We start from the raw sequence: 21,887 nt of genomic DNA on the forward strand, positions 1-21,887 counted from the left end.
TGATGATTAAAATGTGTAACTAAGAAGCAATACAATATTCTCCATGCTGTTTGCTAGTGTCTATATTGATTTCATTTTTTAATTGTAGCTCAGATCTACAGTTGCTTCTTGCATAAATATTTTAATCTGCAAAGTAGCTGGAAATTATTATAAAAATCAGAGAGCCATTTTGATCAAACTTTTTTTAATTGGTGGCATAAATACGTCTTACTGTGTAGTAATGCTCTAATGTCATCTTTTATCTAATTCATCTGAATAGTCTACTGCTAGTCTTTGACACCCTCAGGCTATGGGATTTTCACATTTCTTTTTTTGTTGTATTTTGTACTTATGTGCTTGTGTGTGCAATTTTCGCAAGAAGTAACACATTTTGTACAAGGCACTGTGTTGCTTGTGACAGAGAGGGTACAAGACTTCCCAAGTCACTCCAATGAGGAATTTAAAGGAGCCATATTCAGAAATGGCTGTAGCTTTTATGTCTGGGACTTTATATGCCATTGCTTCCTATAAATGAAGTTAAAAGGTATTAACTCTTGTGCTGGGTTTGTGTGAAGGGGTTCTGGTAGCAGGAGAGGGGCTTCACCCTCTGTCCCTTCCCGGCCTCCAAAACTGCTCGGACTAGTCTCTGGCCAGGTTGGATCTCCTATCCCCTCAGGTCTGGGCCGAGCCATCAGCTCCTCTGCGAATATATAACAATCATAGAATCATAGAATGGTTAGGGCTGGAAGGGACCTTCAAAGGTCATCTAGTCCAACCCCCCTGCAAGGAACAGGGATATCTCCAACTAGATCAGGTTGCTCAGGGCCTCGTCCAACCTGGCCTTGAACGTCTCCAGGGATGGAGCATCCACTTAACCAAGAACCCATGAATTCCAGTTGTATGCTTCATTTAAATTTATCACTCAACTAGTTATGATCCAGATCATGTAACATTTGGTCCACAAAAGGAATTGAGTCAATCTAAGAATTACTTAGGAAAAAATTAAGCTGTTTATGGTCATAATGTGTTCAGAAAAAAGGTACACGTTTGGTCAAATTCATTAATTATTACTGAAGTGTCATCCTTCTTAGTAATCTGCATGGTTTTTAGATGTCTTTGAAATGTGATGTATTGTCTTTAAGATGCATGTGACAGTAAAAACATAAAACCATAATAAATGTAATTAATTCAGACAAATGCACGTTTTACAGAAATAGGAGCTAATATCATCATCTGCAACTTTAAAGTTCCATCTCTCACTGCTTATGCAGTTGCTTCAATATGTTTTAGTTTGATATTTCTATTGTCATTATGTTTTAATAGTTTTCATCTTCTTTCTTTCCTTAGGAAAAATTCAAAGAGATGGAAAAAAACCTGAATCTTGTAAACCAATTCTTAAAGTAGAATACAAGACCTGTAAAAACAGGTATGTGTTTAATTCTAGGTATGTAATTAAGTCCATGTTACACTCCTCAGTTAAATTCCTTTTAGAATCTTTCCCTCTTTCTTTCCCAAAGCTATTTATTACTAAAGTTACTGTGTAAACTTATGGATACTGTGTTGTTTTTTTTAATGCAGTGAACCATTTGTGGTATTTTCTGGTGGATTGTCATATGACAAGGCTTGCCGAAGACCAAGTTTAACTATCATGCATGGAAAGGCAATTACAGTTCTTGAAATGGATCACCCTATAGTTGATTTTTTAACTCTTTGTGAAACCCCATATCCAAATGGTGAGTTTATTAAGCGAGAGACAGTTACAGAAAATATAAATGAAGTGACCTTCTCTCATAATTCCATTCCAGGGACTTCCATTCTCACAATTGTCTCCATCTCAAGAAAACTACGTCACTGAAAGTAATGGGAACTTGTTTGTATTCTCAATATATGAAGCAAGTCATGAGTGGACAATAAGGCATGCATAGATCTGCAGATATAAGCCTGAAACACATGAGCTAGTGTGAGGAAATACTGCTATTAATCAAACATATTTGCTTATATTTCTGACATTTTTGATGAGGCTGAAAACCGACAGATTGCTAAATTATTAAACGTTAAACTGTCACTTATCTGTGAAAAAGTTCTTACACTTCGGCCTGAATTGAACTGCTAAAAGTGTTTTACTGCATATTGTGGGGCTGCCGTATCCTGAAGTATATTCACAGAAAACTCCAGAAAGTAAATTAAGAAAAGCTGTAAGTCAAAAAGAAACTAAGTTTAGCATTTTAAGTCCTCAAGCAGAAAACTAAAATAAATCTTATATGTGTAGCTAAATCAAATACATATTAAAAACACTTAGTAAAGTGTATATTTGTTTCACTGTCATGCAAAAATTTAGTTTTCGGTAATCAACATTAGTTTGGGCCTTCATTTAACTGTGTCAAATACAGTGACACCTCCCAGTACTAAGATTTTGTAGCTCCTTCCCTGCTTGCACACTAATATTTAAAAATTTTGGGTTAACCTGTGTTATTCATAGCCTTGCATAAACACAGACCACAAATAATATGCATTAATAGCTGGCCTGCAAGGAAGGTAAATCAGTTGCTGTCAGTTTACTTAGCCTTTTGGCATCAGCCACCTGAAGAGTGTATTCTAAGCTTGCACATGCTGGAATGGTTTGCTGCTGTTGAAGAGGGAGGCGTAATTTTGCATTTATATTTTTTAAAGTAACTTTTCTCTTATGTAAACTAATACACCCTGTGCATCAAGGGAGGCATTTTTTTGTCACTTTGTTTATTTCTGATAAACAAAAAAAGCATTAAATAAAAACCCAAACTATATAATGTCCTAAAGAGTGTATGGAAGGAAGGAACGTGTCAGTATCTGAATTGAACACAGAAGACTTACAGAATTCCTTTGGAATATTCCTTTGGAATCATTTTGGAAATGAGAACATTGTGTATCATGAAGCGGACTGGACCAGCTGTTCACAATCTGGTTTTGAAGAACAGTTGTACACAGCAGAAGAATTGCTACTGGACAGCAAAAATACATTTTCTGTATAGTAATTGAATTCAGCAATGCAGTGACACACACGACTTATTCATGTTCTATTTCTTTGCTTTCAATATACCATCATGCTGGCATGCTGCAGTATGCCAATTGTATTCCTGCTGTGTATGTTGATTGGCAATATTGCCCAAAAGTAATTTCGCAGTTCCTGTCTGGCCCTAGTTTGCAGGTATGTCTAATTTGGGGATGTATCTAGGATTTGTACCTCGCAACATTTGTTTAATATACTGTGGATGTTTAGAGAACATAAATATGGCTTGCTTGTTTAGAATGACTAGTGAGGGAACTCCATGTCTTTTATATCTAATTCCTTACTTACAGAATTTCAAGAACCCTATGCTGTAGTTGTGCTTTTGGAAAAAGATCTCATTGTTGTTGACCTGACACAAAGCAAGTAAGTATGAAGTCTTATATGAAGTTATTTTTATATCTTAACTGTCCAGGAAATGATGATAAAAATCCAAATGTTATCATGCAATGTCATTTTACTCTCCAACATCATTCACTCTTGGTAGTAATTCACTCAGTATGTTTACCTCCACCTTATGACTAAGATCAGCTAATCAACAGGAACTTAGGACAATAATTGCTCTTAAATTTGGGAATAAATCTGAATCTGCAGTCCCTTCAGCATAGCCCTCAAACATTCACTCAACATCAAAGTTAAGTAATACTTGGTCATATGCTGAATTATGACCTGAATATGTGTTTTGGAAACCAGATTCAACTACTTGTGTGCATGCCCAGCTTCACTAGACTCCACAGGGGCTACCACTTAAGTATTTACTGAAGTATCTTAATAAATAATGGCATTGATTTAGAGTGGATCTGTGGGATTATTTCATGATCCAGTTGCTGGTTTAAATGACAGGTAATTCTTTCACATCAGAATCAATGTTCATATCAAAGAGGAGCTATATATCATGTAATGCAGAATCCAATTCTTATTTATTTTGTTCTGCCTCCAACACTACCAGTAATGTACATCCGCATTCAGACTGGTATAACTAGGAACAGATTTTGCCCTTAATGTCTTGAAACATTTTAAGTGAATCATATTCCGATCTCACTTACTTTCAAGAATAATTCAAATAATCAGCACTATAAAATGGATGTAGCTGAAATCAGAAACAAATTTCCTATGGTTTTGAATTATGAATAGCATTGTGTAATATGCCAGAAGTGAGGCCTTCCTTCTTATCAGACTGTCCAAACTGATAGAAGTGAGAAATAAACTGAGATCTACTTCATCTGTTATTGCAATTATTGATTGTAGAATCAGTAGTCTACCAACCCAGTAAACCAAGCTGCTCAATATAAAATCCACAGTTGTGTAAGTAGTTCTTAGCTCATAGTATGTATCATGTCCATGAACCTGAAGCATCTAGAAAATGTCACTTCAGTATAAATAAGATTTTGAGATGTTGGGAAATATTAGTTCCTAATCCTCATTCACACAAGTAGTCCTGTTAACCTTAGGAACTATGCACATGAATGGGTGTTTATGTTACAAGAGGATTCTTGTCACAGCACAGGAAATTCTGTATCTTTATTTGAGTAACGACACATTACTGTTGACATTAAAACCAATACATATGTTTGAATAAATAAGGGTAAATGTATTTTATTAGTAGTGATTTTACTTAGATTCTGTTATATGCTTTAATATAAGATTGTATTTTCTTCTATGGCTTAGTGTGTCACAGTGATTCTAATAAATTGTCTTCCCTAACTAGTTTTCCAATCTTTGAAAATCCATATCCTATTGACATTCATGAGTCACCTGTTACCTGCACAGAATATTTTGCGGACTGTCCTCCAGATTTGATTCCTGTACTCTATTCTGTAGGAGCAAAACATAAAAAGCAAGGATACAGCAATAAGGTAAACAAAACCAATAATTTTTTTAAACAAAGAAAGAAGATATGCAACCTATGTTTTTGTAACATCTTTGCAAATTATTTTCATTTTGCTCCTTTAATGATCACTTTCAAGTTGGTCCAGTCATCACCTTAGCAACATGTTTACAGCCTGTTATTTGTCCCTTAGAAACACCATCATTTAAGCACAACTGTTAATGACCATTATGTAGGATTTAATCATTAGGCTGCTGGAGTTATGCCATATCAACTAAGTTAAAGGAAAGCCATCGGTGTACACTTCAAATTTGTATGGGTAAATTGTCTTTATCAAAGAAAAAAGTGAAAACGTTATAACTGAAAGAAGTTAGCAGAAGAGCTTCAGTGAAAGTTGAGGGCTGACAGATATGTGTGGGATTTTTATTAAGTAGGGGTATTATTTTACTGAGCTGCGGAAGTCTTAATGTAATTGTCGTGGGTTAAGTTGAAAACTTCCTCCCCCACACAGCCGGTCACTCCCCCTCCCCCACCCCCAGGAATGAGGGAGAGAATTAAAGGATAAATGGAAAACCCGTGGGTTGAGATAAGAATGATTTTAATACAGATGATTTAATACACAAGATAGGTGCTCACCACCCCCTCGTATGCAAAGCCCGTCTCGTCCCAAAAACTGCAAATCCCGGACGAACGCGAGGCCCCGAAATAGAGAGGGGCAGAGAGAGAGAGAGAGAGAGAGAGAAACAGCAGAGCAACAGCGCAGCAAGCGCAAAAGAGCAAAAGAGCAAAAGCGCAAAAGCCCTTCTTCCCAGCTGACCCTCGCTTTTATACTGGGCATGACGCTGCATGATATGGAATACTAATTGGCCAGTTTGGCCCTCAATCTTAAGTTCCACACGAATCACAAGGGGAATCGTGTCCCCCTTGTCCCAACTATGCTCCCCCCTTATCCCGCCGTGCTTCTGCACTCCGGCACACTGAAAAGTCCTTGGCAGCTTGTTATCAGTGTTCTTCTCAGAGCGAGCCTCTGAGTAAAACCAAAACACGGAGCTCTTCTAGCTGTTAAAAAAAAACAACTCTGTCCCAGCTAAAACTGGGACAGTAATGCTTTTCAAAATAGGACAATCTGCAGAAAGAAAAAGAGGAAATGCAATGATTTTAAAGATTTCAAGCATTAATCTGGTTTGTGTTCTGACTAGAACTAATCCATCATAATAAATAAATTAGAAAAAATACTGGGTAAAAAAATCAGATATCATCATTTTTCTATTCATATTAACAGAAGTAATCTCCTTGGAGCTGTCTTGTTTTCCATGAACTGAGAAACTGGGCCCTATCAATTTCTTTTGGATCTTGATTCGGCAAAGTACTTCAGAAAATATATTTTTTTCTCTTATTTGAATTTGTCTGCTTATCCATCCTTACCTCATATACATGATTTCCCAAACTTTTCACCACCCGCTTGTACTTATTGCACACTCTCTTGTCCCCTTGCTTTATTTGTGTATGTACAAATATACACTCTGAAGGTAGGTAGTCATTCGTTTGCCACTCACCCATTTCTGCACCTCCAAGCAACCACTCCGTGTATCCCCATAACCAGTTTGTGCTTCCAGTTTTTTTTCCACCCCCTCATACTCCGCACACATCCTCACCCACTCTGCACATATGTCATCCTCCACATCCTGTATCCACACGTGTCAACCTTTAGGCACATACCAGCATTTCGCTCTAGCAGCCTAGACCAAGGAAGAAAATGGGACTCTTGCCACTAGTAAACAAAAGGCAGAGAAGAGATGATGATTTCATATGTTCTGTAAAAGTTGCCTTCCCTTATCTCATATCATGTGGCATCATGCTCAGATCATAGAATCATAGAATGGCATAGGCTAGAAGGGACCTTAGAGATCATCAAATCCAACCTCCCTGTCATGGGCAGGGACGCCTCTCAACTAGATCAGGCTACTCAAGGCTCCGTCCAACCTGGCCTTGAACACCTCCAGGGAGGGGGCATCCACAACTTCTCTGGGCAATTTATTCCAAAGTCTCACCACCCTCATACTGAAGAATTTCTTCCTAAGATCTAATCTAAATCTGTTCTCCTTCAACTTAAACCCATTTCCCCTTGTCCTATCAGTGGACACTCTTGTAAAAAGTCCCTCCCCAGCCTTCCTGTAGGTTCCCTTCAGGTATTGGAAGGCAGCTATTAGGTCCCCCCAAAGTCTTCTCTTTTCAAGGCTGAACAATCCCAGCTCCCGCAACCTGTCCTCGTAGCAGAGGTGCTCCAGCCCCTGGATCATCTTTGTGGCCCTCCTCTGAACACGCTCCAACAAATCTATGTCTCTCTTATGGTGGGGACACCAGAACTGGACGCAGTATTTGAGGTGGGGTCTCACAAGAGCGGAGTAGAGGGGGAGAATCACCTCTCTTGACCTGCTGACCACGCATCTCTTGATACATCCCAGGATGTGGTTGGCCTTCTGGGCCGCATGAGCGCACTGCCGGCTCATGTTGAGCTTCTCATCTATAAACACCCCCAAATCCTTCTCTTCAGGGCTACTCTTAACCCACTCGTTAGAACGAGGTCTAACATGGCACCCCTCCTCGTTGATTCCTCTATCACTTGGATAAGGAAGTTATCATTAATGCATTCCTGGAATCCCCTGGATTGCTTGTTCCCCGCCGTGTTGCTTTTCCAACTGATATCAGGGTGGTTATAATCCCCCATGAGGACCAGGGCTTGTGAACGAGCAGCAACTCCTAGCTGTCTATGTAGGACCTCATCCACTTGGTCCTCCTGATTGGGTGGTCTGTAGCACACTCCCACTGTAAAGTCTCCTTCCCTTCCTTTCACCCTGGCCCACAGGCACTCGGTTCTTTCGTCATCACTTGCCAGGTGGAGCTCCATGCATTCTAGCTGTTCATTGACATAGAGGGCAACACTCCCTCCTTGTCTCCCCTGCCTGTCCTTCCTGAACAGTTTATATCCCTCTAGTCCAACACACCAATTGCAGGAGTCATTCCACCATGTCTCTGTGATGCCGATCAGGTCACAGCGCTGCAGGCTCACAAGCATCTCCAGCTCCTCTTGTTTATTGCCCAAGCTGCAGGCATTCATATAGAGGCATTTGAGTTGGGTCCCTCATGAGGTGCCTGGAGCCTCCTGATGATGCTCAATGTTTCCACAGTAACCAACCCCTCAACGACCCCTGTGCTCTGTCTGCAACCTGGCATGACACCTTGATCCCTTGCTAATTCACAAGACTCCACAATCTTGCTAGTGCATTCCTCCCCCACAAGCACTGGCATACTGCATTCCGGCTCCCTTCCAGTGATCCTGATTTCACCCCCACCGCCTTTCATACCTAGTTTAAAGCTCTGTCTATGAACCCTGCCAACTCCCTTCCCCAAACTCTTCTCCCTCTATGGAACAGGCTATTACCATGCCTTTCTAACAGACATGGCCTCTTGCAGATCCAGCTGCTGTCAAAAAACCCAAACCCCTGCTGGACACACCAGTCTCGGAGTCAGGTATTAATCTGCCGGCACTTCCTGCCTAATCCCTCATCTTTGCCCACAGCTGGAGGGATAGAGGAGAACACAACCTGTACTCCTGATCCTTTGACCAGGCATCCCAAGGCTCTGATACAAGATATTTTTTTCTGGTCCAGCTTCTTCAATAGTCTTCATCCTCAAAATGATTCTCATTCTATTCAGCGTCCTCTAGAAATGCCAAGAGTCAAGTAATCTGAAAAGAGTAGCAAAATTGTTTGTTACTCCTTCCTCTAGTTCCTGTTTTGGATAGTTGAGTATTAGGTATGCAGAAATATTTTTAAAACATAAAACTGAATATTTTTATTTTATCAATAAAAATTGATAAAATAAAAATGTTATTAAATTTTAAAAGCCTTAATTGATAATATAAAAATGTTAATAAGCTTTATAAGCCTCGAATGTTACATGTTTTTTTTCCTTTTATGAGTTGTATTGCTTTTTGGAAGATGGTGTTGTCTACTCTTGAGTTTGAAAATTAACCAAGCAAGATTCATCAGAATTAGTTGTGATCTCCGTACTCTTGTTGTTTGTTTAGGAGTGGCCGGTCAGTGGTGGAGCATGGAACCTTGGAGCTCAGACATATCCCGAAATCATTATTACAGGGTGAGAATGAAACTGAAGATTGGTACTTTTGAAATGTTAGTGTCTACAGCTTTTTGTTGTGGATTAGCTATAGATAAGAGTTGACCCTTCACAGAGCATGTATATCCTGGCCTCTTCATGTGAGGTACGTAGGTTTTTCCCTTGTGCAGAGTCACCATGGAAATTCCTATTTGCTGTAATAAATAGAGCTTTGTACTGGGGGATGAACTACAATCAAGAATTACCTACCATTTGAGGCCCAGTTTATGTACTTGTGAAGGTGGGGCCTTTGGAAAGCAGAATCCATTGCAAGAGAATGACTTGGCCTTGAAGAACAGAGAGCAGCTTTGAAAAGGGGAGCAGATGTTCTTCTGTAGCTGTTGTCCTTTGGCCTTCTGGGGACAGTTTGGGAATTCCTTTTAATACCCCTGGATCAGTGAGGATGTTGTGCACTGGGATGAATTTCATCTTGAGTGGAGAGACAGCCCCATAGCAAAAAAGCATAGAAAGGCTCAGATTGCTGTAGAAGCTCCGTGAGCAATGCCTGATGGATTTTTAAGGGGCCACCCTGTAAACCAGAAGCTACTCAGCTATGATGCACTCTGTGATTCTCTCTGATCTTAGCCATGTTGCTGATGATGGCAACATATTTGATAAATTTTTATTATCAATAATACTTAACACCTGTTTTTAAAAATAAGATATGATGTGTGCAATAGTACCAGTAAGGTGATGGAGGGATTATTCTCATTTTAAACAGAAATGTCTCCTTTCTCCAGCTTTATTTTGGAGATGATTTATGTTAATAAAAAGAATGTAGCTGTGAAGTATTAAGCAAAATGAAGTTACCCTCTGTCCTTTCAAAGTTTGTTATACATGGTATTTTTAGAGTGATGGCTTGATACTGTCCCACTACAAAGCCAAAGTTCTGTAACTTAAACTTGTCACTAGTATGGGAGTTAATTTCTTGCTGTTATGATCTTAAAATTCATTGGGGTCTTAGTTCTCTGTAGGAAATGCGTGGCAAAGTGTTTTAATAATCAAACTAATAACAAAATACATACTTTAGTCAGTATATATATCATTATATATTGTCAATAAGGTGTGGAGAGTTCCCACATGAGCAAAATACAGGTTTTCTGCTTATATTTATCACTCACTGAAAGTAGAAGATGTTTTAGAATTGCATCCTGTTTTAACACATTTAATTTTTATATTTTTTTAAGCCATGCAGATGGATCAGTAAAGTTCTGGGATGCTTCTGCCAGTAAGTTTCTAAAGTTCACTTTTATATAATGCTGACAAATCACACACATATATATATATTTGTAGCATGATATTTAACAGTGTAAGTAGTAATATCTAGGATGATATAATTATGAATAATCAGGTGAAATTAAGCAAATTTTTATTAAATTAGGTAGAAAACTACTGGTAATGAGATATATTAGGCAGAAAAGAGTGAAAGTCTTTAAAAGGAATAAAAACTCCAGATCCAACGTACCAAAACCTATGAAGGGTAAAGTGTTGGTAAAAAATCCCTAGGGAATAATCTTCTTGTGTGTATAAAAGAGTGGCCTTAATTAGATCTAATATTCAGCTCCAGTTGTCATAACTCTTCTACTCTGAGTACAATAAAGTCTTTTTTACGGCTAACTAAAAATAAAATATTAAAATACAATAATATATCTCAATAGATGTCTCATCTGGCAAGGATGGAGATGACCTGAATCTTTTCTTGTCCAGTCTCAAGTTCCAGGAAATAATTGGGAAGCATTTCCATTCATCCTAGCAGGAAAAAGCTTCAGAAAATACTTGTTCCATACATTCTAGCTAGAACGTATCAAAAATGAGCATTTTCCCTTACAGAAAAGACATACGGTACTTATTAGTAAAAGATATTTGTTAAAAATTACGAACATTATGGTTGAAAGCTAAAATACTCTCGTTCAAATAACGCGACTGTGCTTCACAAAAGTTGCAGCAGAGTTGCCTTCTATTCTGTCTCTTCTCTGGTACCGGGATGTCTGGATAAAATATCTCTTTTATGAGGTATCAGTCTCTTAAAGAGAGTGTGGAAGAAAATTCTGTATAAAAGGAATGGGGAGATTTAATTGGACCCTGATAACCCATCTGTCAAGAAATTCAAAACATTCTAGAACTCCTGTTCATTCAGAGGTCCCGAGGCACCAGAATATTCCTGAAGTTTTTTCCTGAAGTGCCATACAGTCTTTACGTTTTAGCAAGACAGTAACCTCAGACAAACGAAATCTGAGTTCCACATCTCATAAAGAAAATAGCAGCGTTATCAGAGCCTCTCTATAACATTAAGAATAAGCCTAATTATGGACATAATGGTTAACATAAAACTTTGACATCCTGTTCCAGAAAATAGTAAGAAGTATTTCAAAGACAAATATCCCTTTTGGAAGCATAAAGTACATGAGGAGTTAGAAGTGTGTGCACGCCTGTGGGATATGATCTTATTGGCATCACGGAGACGTGGTGGGATGAATCCTATGACTGGAGTGTCAGAAGAGAAGGGTATAGGCTCTTTAGGAAGGATAGGCAGGGGAGAAGAGGAGGAGGAGTTGCCCTCTATGTCAAAGACCAGTTGGAGTGCATGGAGCTGCACCTGAGGATGGATGAGGTCCCAACTGAGAGCTTATGGGTTAGGATTAAAGGGAGAGCAGGGACAGGGGACATAGTAGTAGGGGTCTGCTACAGACCACCTGACCAGGAGGACTGGGTGGATGAGGCCCTCTACAGACAGATAGAAGCTGCCTCACGTTCACGAGCCCTGGTCCTCATGGGTACTTCTACCACCCTGATATCTATTGGAAGGACAACACAGCAGGGCATAGGCAATCCAGGAGGTTCCTGGAACGCATGGATAACTTCCTTCTCCAAGTGGTAGAAGAGCCAACGAGGAGAGGTGCTTTGCTGGACCTTGTTCTCACCAACAATGAAGGGCTGGTGGGGAATGTGACACTCAGGGAGAGCCTTGGCTGCAGCGATCATGAAACGGTAGAATTCAAGATACTTAGAGAAGCAAGGAGGGTGCACAGCAGGCTCACTACCCTGGATTTCAGGAGAGCAGACTTTGTCCTCTTCAGGGATCTCCTTGCTAGAGTACAATGGGACGAGGCCCTGGAGGGAAGAGGGGCCCAAGAAAGCTGGTTAATATTCAAGGATCACCTCCTCCAAGCTCAGGAGCGGTGCATCCCTACAAAGAGAAAGTCAGGTAGGAACACCAGGAGGCCTGCATGGATGAACAAGGAGCTCCTGGACCAACTTGGACACAAAAAGAAGGCCTATAGGGGGTGGAAGCAAGGACATGTAGCCTGGGAAGAATACAGAGCGATTGTCTGATCAACCAGAGATCAGATTAGGAAAGCTAAAGCCCTGATAGAGTTAAATCTGGCCAGGGACATCAAGGGTAACAAGAAAAACTTCTATAGATATGTCAGTGATAAAAAGAAACCTAGGGAAAATGTAGGCCCTCTCTGGAAGGAAGCGGGAGACCTGGCTACGTGGGATATGGAGAAGGCTGAGGTTCTCAATGACTTCTTTGCCTCAGTCTTCACTGGCAAGAGCTCCAGCGGCACAGCCCAAGTCACAGAAGGCAAAGGCAGGGACTAGGAGAATGAAGAACCGCCCACTGTAGGAGAAGATCAGGTTCGAGACCATCTTAAGAACCTGAAGGTGGACAAGTCCATGGGACCAGACGAGGTGCATCCACGGGTCCTGAGGGAGCTGGTAGATGAAGTTGCTAAGCCACTATCCATCATATTTCAGAAGTTGTGGCAATCTGGTGAAGTTCCCACTGATTGGAAAAGGGGAAACATAGCCCCCATTTTTAAAAATGGAAAAAAAGAAGACCCAGGGAACTACAGGCCAGTCAGTCTCACCTCTGTGCCCGGCAAGATCATGGAGCAGATCCTCCTGGCAACTATGCTAAGGCACATAAAAAGTAAGGAGGTGATTGGTGACAACCAACATGGCTTCACTAAGGGCAAATCCTGCCTGACTAATTTGGTGGCCTTCTATGATGAGGTTACAGCATTGATGGAGAGGGGAAGAGCAACTGACATTGTCTACCTGGATTTATCCAAAGCATTTGATACTGTCCCACACCACATCCTTGTCTCTAAACTGGAAAGACATGGTTTTGACGGATGGACCACTTGGTGGATAAGGAATTGGCTGGATGGTCGCACTCAAAGAGTTGTGGTCAATGGTTCAATGTCCACGTGGAGGCCAGTGATGAATGGTGTCCTCAAGGGTCGGTACTGGGACCAGTGCTATGTAACATCTTTGTCAGCGACATGGACAGTGAGATCGAGTGCACCCTCAGCAAGTTTGCAGATGACACCAAGTTGCGTGGTGTTGTGGACACGCTGGAGGGAAGGGATGCCATCCAGAGGGACCTTGACAGGCTGGAGAGGTGGACCTGTGAGAACCTCATGAAGTTCAACAAGGCCAAGTGCAAGGTCCTGCACGTGGGTCGGGGTAATCCCAAGCACAAGTACAGGCTGGGCGGAGAATGGATCGAGAGCAGCCCTCAGGAGAAGAACTTGGGAGTGCTGGTGGATGAGAAGCTCAACATGAGCCGACAATGTGCGCTGGCAGTCCAGAAAGCCAACCATATCCTGGGCTGCATCCAAAGCAGCGTGGGCAGCAGGTCGAGGGAGGGGATTCTGGCCCTCTACTCTGCTCTTGTGAGACTCCACCTGGAATACTGTTTTCAACTCTGGAGTCATAGAATCATAGAATCATAGAATGGTTAGGGTTGGAAGCATAAGAAGGACATGGAGTTGCTGGAGCAGGTCCAGAGGAGGCCACGAAGACGATCCAAGGGCTGGAGCACCTCTGCTATGAAGACAGGCTGAGAGAGTTGGGGCTGTTCAGCCTGGAGAAGAGAAGGCTCCGGAGTGATCTTATTGCAGCCTTCCAGTACTTAAAGGGGGCCTACAGGAAAGCTGGAGAGGGACTTTTTACAAGGGCCTGTAGTGATAGGACAAGGGGCAATGGTTTGAAATTGAAAGAGGGGACATTTAGATTGGATATAAGGAAGAAATTTTTCACTCTGAGAGTGGTGAGGCAGTGGAACAGGTTGCCCAGAGAAGTTGTGGATGCCCCATCCCTGGAAGTGTTCAAGGCCAGGTTGGATGAGGCTTTGGGCAACCTGGTGTAGTGGAGGGTGTCCCTGCCCATGGCAAGGGGATTGGAACTAGATGATCTTTGAGGTCCCTTCCAACGCTAACCATTCCATGATTCTATGATTCTATATCCTACCAGTTCTGTGTACCGGAATAATATCCGTATTGTATCATACCCAGCTGCTTCTCCTCTTAGGCCTTCATGAGATTCTTTGTTATGTCACAACTGAAAAGAAAATGGGAACCCAGGAATTTTATAACTGATTTGCTTTATGTTAGTCAGTATTTTTAATATGTTTTAATATATTCCAGTTACTCTACAGATGCTGTACAAGTTAAAAACATCAAAGGTCTTTGAAAAACAGAAACTGGGAGAAGGAAAAGCAACAGCTGAAATTGTGGAAGAAGATCCTTTTGCTGTTCAGATGATGTACTGGTGTCCTGAAAGCCGAATTTTCTGTGTGGCAGGAGTTTCTGCGTATGTGATTGTTTACAGGTTCAGCAAACATGAAGTAAATACTGAAATTGCAGTAAGTCCTTCAGACTTTTCCTCTCTTTTAAAAGAACATAATTTCCAAATCAAATTGTATCCTGTGTCTGTGCTCATATACTTGAATAAAATTAATATCGAGCTGTGTAAATATAGGTTTAGAGACATTCCATTTTGAACTTTTTGAGTGAAGCCTTGATCCTACTTGAGTTAGTGACAAAAATCTGAGGTTTTGGGAGCCAACTCTCCACTTTTTTGCTTTAATAGTAACATACCATGCAGATTTCAAACATAGTTTGCTTTTAAGACTCTGTGATACAGTAAATCTCTGTTGTACTTACCTACTCTAAAAATACTGGCTGCTGTATGTTTTTGTCAGATAATATACATTGCATACATACATAATAATGCTCTTTTAACTCAAGTATTTAGTCTCTTTAATTTATGTTCATAGTGTTTGTTCCACAAGGGGACTGAAAGTTGTCACTGGCCTTAACAAAATATAAAGAGTTGATGTTTTTTCTGGCTTATGCTGACTTTTTTCTCCCAAAAATGGACACTATATGAAAAGTCAGATTATTTATGGCTAAACACTTGATATTTTCCTAAGCTTTCTGTTGCTATTTTTGCTGTTCAAATAGTTCTTTTTCTGTCTTCATGTCTTAAGCAGCCACCTTATTTTAGGCAGGATCATACAGTTCCTGTTCTTTTAACTGCTCTGCAGTCACCTTGTACTTAACATTGCTGTGCAGCAAGTCTGACTTCGGTTTAAACCTTGCGTTTTTCCACAACCACTGTACAACATTCTTTCTAAGAAGTTTAACAGGAGACTACCCTTTAGGCAAAGCCAAACTAAACATGACTGCCTCTCCTTCAGGCTTGCAGTCTTTCTCCTCACCTTGTGGTGGTGAACAGTTTGCAACCCCAGACGCGCTCTTGCCGGAAAGTATTTCTTCGCGTCTGCCAGCTCTCAACAAACCCCAGGGGCTGACCCAAAATTTCCCTTTCGTTTTCTACCTTCCCCAATGACAGTTCTTTTCCTTTTCACACTATTTTAAGAAAGACTTCAGAAAGTCTATAGTTCTAGCCTGGAAAAAACATGTTTTGTTTTTGGCCTGTAGCCATGTGCCATCTGGTAAGGAAATTCATTAGCTATACTGTTCTTTTGTTTTCCTCTCATTTTTCCCCTGCCCCGATGCAATTATTAAGCTAGCTGAATGTATCCCTTCAGGAAAGTCTTAAAACTGATGAACAGTAATTTCACATTACTGACCAGCTCATGGATAATGCTGCTAGAAGTGCTACATTTCAGTATTCTTACATTGTTCCATAGCAAATGCACCTTATCTTTTATTACCTATCGTTTAATTTCTTTATTTTCCTGTCTTTTACTCTTGTGGCTGAATTGTATCAGAGCTAGTATTTTCTAAAGTGTTATAATTTGTGCAATTTAACAGTTTCTCAGATTTCATCTATAATTGAGAAGCATTTATATGAGGAATTGTTCCCTGAAGAGTTGCCTTAATATTACCTAATCTTGGTGGCTTAGCCACTGAGTTCCCCTGGGTTTTGTGTATCCCTGGCATGGGCCTCATCTCTTGCTTTCTGCATTTTTGCTGCAGGCATTCAAGTCTTCACTCTTAAATGGCGCGGGGGTCGGGATGTTAATAAAAAGTATGAGAGTCTTTGTTGGAATATGTACCTGACTTTAGGCTGTCTGGCTTTGTCTATACTGAGATTGAGCTGGTCAGTCTCAGGATTTCTTTGCTGCCTGAGGTGAGCCCAAGTTCTAGCACTTCGTGTCCTCCTTTGTCTAGCAGCCAGCCTGAACTCACTTTGAGTTCAATCTACAAATCCCAGCATTTTAAGGACCCCATGTTGTTATGACTGCCTGATGTCAGTCTTCTGATCTTATTGCTGAGGGAAGCATGGAAGCTGCTTAAAGGTTTCTCCATGTAGCAGGGAAGCTTGCTGCTGAATATGCCTTAGAGATTCCTCAACAGAAGTGTTATTTGCATCATTCCATATGAGATTCTGGAGACAAGTAGTATGCATGAGACAAATTCTGCTTCGTATCCAACCTTGGAGTTGTTGCAGTGCAGTTATGTAGAAAGCATTTGCAGTTGTTTTCTCCTCTGAATCTACTCCTGTCTCAAAAAGGACATCTAAGTATCTAGTAATCATGATCACTTTCTCAGTGATCAATCTTTCCATGGAAAGAAGAACCATAGGAAAAAAATTTACGCTAGTTTGAGTGTAGAAAGGAGAATCAATGAGCCTAGCAATGGGATTGTACCCCTTCCAAGATCCAGTGAAAGCAGAGACCAAAATGTACAAAAAATAGACAGTCATGTTATTAGCCTACATTTTTCCTTCTCTATACATAGATGATATCTAGAATTTAACAAAATAAATTTTAGTAGAAAAAGGAAGACACAAAGAAAAACGTCTGAAGAAGAATGATGCACTTCTATCACAGCAAGCAGAAGAACATACTCTTCAACAGTTACTCCAATCCTGCATGAACATTAAACAGCATTATAAATCGTTTTGGTCAGCAGCAATTACGTCCAGGAGATTAGATTGTCCTGTACTCAGTATTTCACTCCTTCGTCTTTGAAGGCAAATGTTGTCCATAGGTTTCTTTAGTTAATTCAGGCAAAAAATATCCATGGATTTTGGAAGGAGAAAAGAAAAGTGAAATTTTGAGAACCTACTCTTTCTCTTCTGCTTGAGCAGAATCACTTCTTTCTGAAATCTTACGTGTTTTAACACAACAGTCAAGAAATAGTAGAGCCTTCAGGGCTGATCTTTACCTCCCAATTCTCATAAAACTTAGATATTTTCTTAGTCTCCATTCTGGTACAGATGATGTCTCAGTGGAGATCACTAAGATGGAGTTTGCAGTGTCTACATGTGCAATTGCTTCTGATCACTTCAAGATGCCAGCACTGACATTACTATTCAGCTAGTAATCCCAAGACCTTATCTCTTCGAGGGCTGTACCTTGGTTTTCGTTCTTTTCAAAATGGGGATCTCCTTGGTCTATTTGTGAGGTACACAGAATTGCCCAGTGTTTACTGTGATTCTTTGAGAAGATTACTTACATAGATTTGAGCTCCCTGTCGAGTTTCCCCTGTGTTTTGGAATCCTTCAGTTTAGATATCCTGAATTAGTGGAAAGAATTGAAAGGTGATTGAGTCTGGTTGGTGTCCTTTCCCCTATCTAGAGAGCCCAGAAGGAGAGCAAAAGGTAACTGGTCTGAACTTTGCTTTCTAGAGTCCAGCAAACTCATGTTCAGTCTAACGAATACAGAACTCTGTGCTGTTATCCTTGATTTCCTGACAAAAATGGACAAATGAAGTTCATTCATCAGTGCTACCTACACTGTCAGGCTTCTGCATCCTGGCTAAAACCTGTTTTGTAGAGACTCTGTTGTACAAGCAATAAGGAGGCAGAGCTGATATCATTCTTTTAATGAATTTGCTTAGGAAAAAGGTAATAGACAATAGGCTGAAATTTTTCATGATATTTATCCTGACTGATGCCTTCTTATGCTGAAATTTTATTTATTTGGGGATGAGTGGTTAAATTCCGTTTTCATAATAAATTCTGGAAAGTTGTATTCTTGCCTTTCGCTTACAATAAATGTCTTGAATCAAAGTTAGCAGTGGAAGAATAGACCTATGTACTTGTCCATCAGCTTAGAGTAGATGACTAGTTCCTATCTGATATTGCTCTTAGGCTGTATCAATAACAAATGACAGTATTCTTTGCTTGCAAATGATAATGATAAACATGGGGGGTTATTTTTAAAAAAAGGCTTAGTGATACTTACTTGAAAGTAAGTGGACTTTCAGCAGCTTTATTAAGTTATAACTTAGCTTTCTATTTATTTAAGTCATTAGAGGTTCGACTTCAATATGAAGTAGAAGATATCATTACGCCTGAACCGGAAATAATTCCTCCATTTCCAGATGCCTCCTCCCAGCTTCCTTCTTTAAAGAGCCTTTCAGGCAGTACCAACACTGTAGCATGTGAAGGAACGATGAAGGATAGTATCCCATGTCTTAGGTAAGTCTATAGCATTGTTCACAGATGTATCTTTCTAAAAAGCATTCCTATCTGTTGTATTAACTATCGGTCAGCTGCTAAGACGAAGAGGTTAATCATATGTATGAGAAGAAACCAGAATGTGGAACAAACAAAAGAATTAAGGCAAAGCAATTAACAAGGGATTTTAAAAGCCTGGAAGTAATTATGGCAAAAACAAACTATTACAGTAAAGGTTTGACTGTAACTTTCCAGCATGATCTAGGAGTAAATCTTCATCTCATACCCACACTTTTGAGTGGAATACAAGTGCTGCAGAATAAATCAAGGAATTCCTGAGGAACTTTTTTTTTGACATCACAAAGAGAATTCCATAAAGCAGACATGTGCAAAGCTTTCCCTCCTTGATTGGTTAGTATAACACTAAAATCTTCCTTTGTGAAAAAAGTATGTGCATTTTATGGTGTGTAAGGGATGGAAACTGTATTCGTACTCATGAAACAATCTGTAAAATATACAATTACAAAACAGTTGCACTGTGTAGAAGTGTATGTATGTTTAATCTTTAGAAAGAAGCAAATTGTTGTCTGCTAGAGTACACATTGCCACTATTTGGAGTAGATTAATATGTTCTTACTAATAAGGCAGATAAATTATAGGTTTGAGTAGTTTCAAAACAGAATTCTGTACAAAACTACAAACTGTAATTTTGCAGCACTTATAGTGCACTACTGATAACAATTGCTCTTATTTTAGTGCATTCATTATTATTTCAGTCTAATTATTATTAAACATTTTAAATGCCTCAATTATTTCAAAAGCAGTTTAAATGAACATTGCCTGACTGCAGCTACTTTGGGCTGTTGAGCTCCTAAAGAAAACGTTGGCATTTAAAAGCAATATCATGACATTGTTCTTGTAAAATTAGCAGTATTTTTTGGCATCCTGTTCATTTGTCCACCTTGTTCAGGCAGTTAAATCTCAGACCTTAGTTTAATCGTTAATGTAAATTGTGAAAATCAATAGAAGAGGTAGAAAGAAGTTATTAAAACAAATCCCAATGTGAAATCTATTTATGACATTGAAATCAGCAATAATGCAATTGATTATTTCAGTGGCTAAGATTTTCCCTCAAGGGTTCTTATTTGATTTGGTTTTGGAAGAAGAGAAATTGTTGATCTTGGAAGCAGAAAAGATGTAATGAACCAGTAGAGATTCTGCTGGTTAGTTTTTAGAAGTTTCTTTAACTCCATATAATTTCACACTAAGCTGACTGACTGATTTTTGTCTCATTTTACACGAAGTAAATGTAACCTTGTTTGACAGAGAGGTGATTTTTCAAAGTCTAAGTAATTATACCACTAGAACTGCTGGCATACTCCCTCTTACATTTATATAAAAGTATATTGTGTACACTCTCAACCTTTTCAATAGAGAAAGGCATATAAATATCTGCACTTATCCACCAACCCTAACCAGGTCCACATTCCTTGTCTGTCAAAAACCTTCTGTTCTAAGCAACATTATGATGATAAAATGAAAGTAGTGCTGGAAACACAAAAAACGCAGTAGAGACCTGGACAATGCTGTTGACTGTATATGCAAGTCATTCGGGTGGACAGCAATACAGAATCTAAGATACCGTGATACTAACGTAAAGCTGCAGCCACCTACACATGGAGGATGAGTGCACAACTTGAACTGTATTGATAATTCACATAGAATCATAGAATCATGGAATGGTTTGGATTGGAAGGGACCTCAAAGATCATCTAGTTCCAACCCCCCTGCCATGGGCAGGGACACCCTTCACTACACCAGGTTGCTCAAAGCCTCATCCAGCCTGGCCTTGAACACTTCCAGGGATGGGGCATCCACAACTTCTCTGGGCAACCTGTTCCAGTGCCTCACCACCCTCAGAGTGAAGAATTTCTTCCTTAAGTCTAATCTAAATCTCCAGTCTTTCAGTTTAAAGCTATTACCATCCTATCACTACATGCCCTTGTAAAAAGTCCCTCTCCAGCTTTCTTGTAGGCCCCTTTAGGTACTGGAAGGCTGCTAGAAGGTCTCCCCAGAGCCTTCTCTTCTCCAGGCTGAACAACCCCAATTCTCTCAGCCTGTCTTCAGAGGAGAGGTGCTCCAGCCCTCAGATCATCTTCGTGGCCCTCCTCGGGACCCATTCTGACAACTCCATGTCCTTTTTCTGTTGAGGATCCCAGAGCTGAATACAGTACTCCAGGTAGAGTGTCACGAGAGTAGAGTAGAGGGGAGAATCCCCTCCCTCAACCTGCTGCCCACACTTCTTTGGATGCAGCCCAGGACACAGTTGGCTTTCTGGGCTGCCAGCGCACATTGCCGGCTCATGTTGAGCTTCTCACCAACCAACACCCCCAAGTCCTTCTCCTGAGGGCTGTTCTCAACCCATTCTCCGCCCAGCCTGTACTTGTACTTGGGATTGCCCCGACCCACGTGCAGGACCTTGCACTTGGCGTTCTTGAACTTCATGATGCTCACACTGGCCCACCTCTCAAGTCTGCCAGGGCCTCTCTGGATGGCATCCCATAAAATTTTATATACAGAATAGCTTTTAGTCTTGGCTTTGTTGTGTTGATTTTCATATCTGCTTTTCAGCCTTGTTACAGCAAATGGGTCGCACTCCACACTACATGATTTTTCCTAGTCAGAAATCAGATTGAATGTTTTTGTGTCAGCAAATAGGTACTAGAAAGAAAGTGATTACAGAGGCTGAAGTAGTGAAAACTCGGCATTTTTCTGAATTCAGAAATAAATGTTACCAAGAGAGGCAAGCAGCAGTGTGGAATAAATACTGTTCTTTCTTATTTTAGAAGATTTCATAATGAAATATGCAGCCGTAATAACATAAGAAACTGATGTATTTGTGATTATGCAGATAAATACCTTTGATGTAAATACTGCCATCAAAAAGCTGTACCCAGAATGTAAGTCTTTGTTCCCAAACTTTTGGTATCATCCCAAAATTGAGTCAATCAAGGGTTTTGACAGTAACCCCAAGTAGTTCCAAAATGGTGAAGAACTGTGATTATCTCATTAAAAAAATAAAACCCAACAGTTTGCCACAACCAAATTCAGTGTAGCATAACACGAACATGTCAAGGAAACCACTGAATTATCTAAACTCCTTCTGCACATAGTCCTGCAGTCTGTTTAGGCATT

General features: G+C 40.1%; 1 protein-coding gene across 5 annotated transcripts in view; it reads left to right on the plus strand.

Moving 5' to 3' along the window:
• STXBP5L (syntaxin binding protein 5L) overlaps positions 1-21,887 on the plus strand; it is a 211,990-nt gene that overhangs the window by 125,398 nt on the left and 64,705 nt on the right. For all 5 annotated transcript variants that reach the window (XM_086619299.1, XM_086619226.1, XM_086619458.1 and 2 more), the window contains exons 9-16: positions 1,327-1,405; positions 1,558-1,712; positions 3,316-3,388; positions 4,731-4,878; positions 8,941-9,008; positions 10,214-10,254; positions 14,462-14,679; positions 18,541-18,713. In XM_086619299.1, coding sequence (XP_086475425.1) covers positions 1,327-1,405; positions 1,558-1,712; positions 3,316-3,388; positions 4,731-4,878; positions 8,941-9,008; positions 10,214-10,254; positions 14,462-14,679; positions 18,541-18,713 — 955 coding nt within the window. The remainder of the gene's footprint in view (positions 1-1,326; positions 1,406-1,557; positions 1,713-3,315; positions 3,389-4,730; positions 4,879-8,940; positions 9,009-10,213; positions 10,255-14,461; positions 14,680-18,540; positions 18,714-21,887) is intronic.

The sequence above is a fragment of the Tauraco erythrolophus genome, chromosome 1 (assembly GCF_009769465.1).
Source record: "Tauraco erythrolophus isolate bTauEry1 chromosome 1, bTauEry1.pri, whole genome shotgun sequence".
Lineage (NCBI taxonomy): Eukaryota > Metazoa > Chordata > Aves > Musophagiformes > Musophagidae > Tauraco > Tauraco erythrolophus.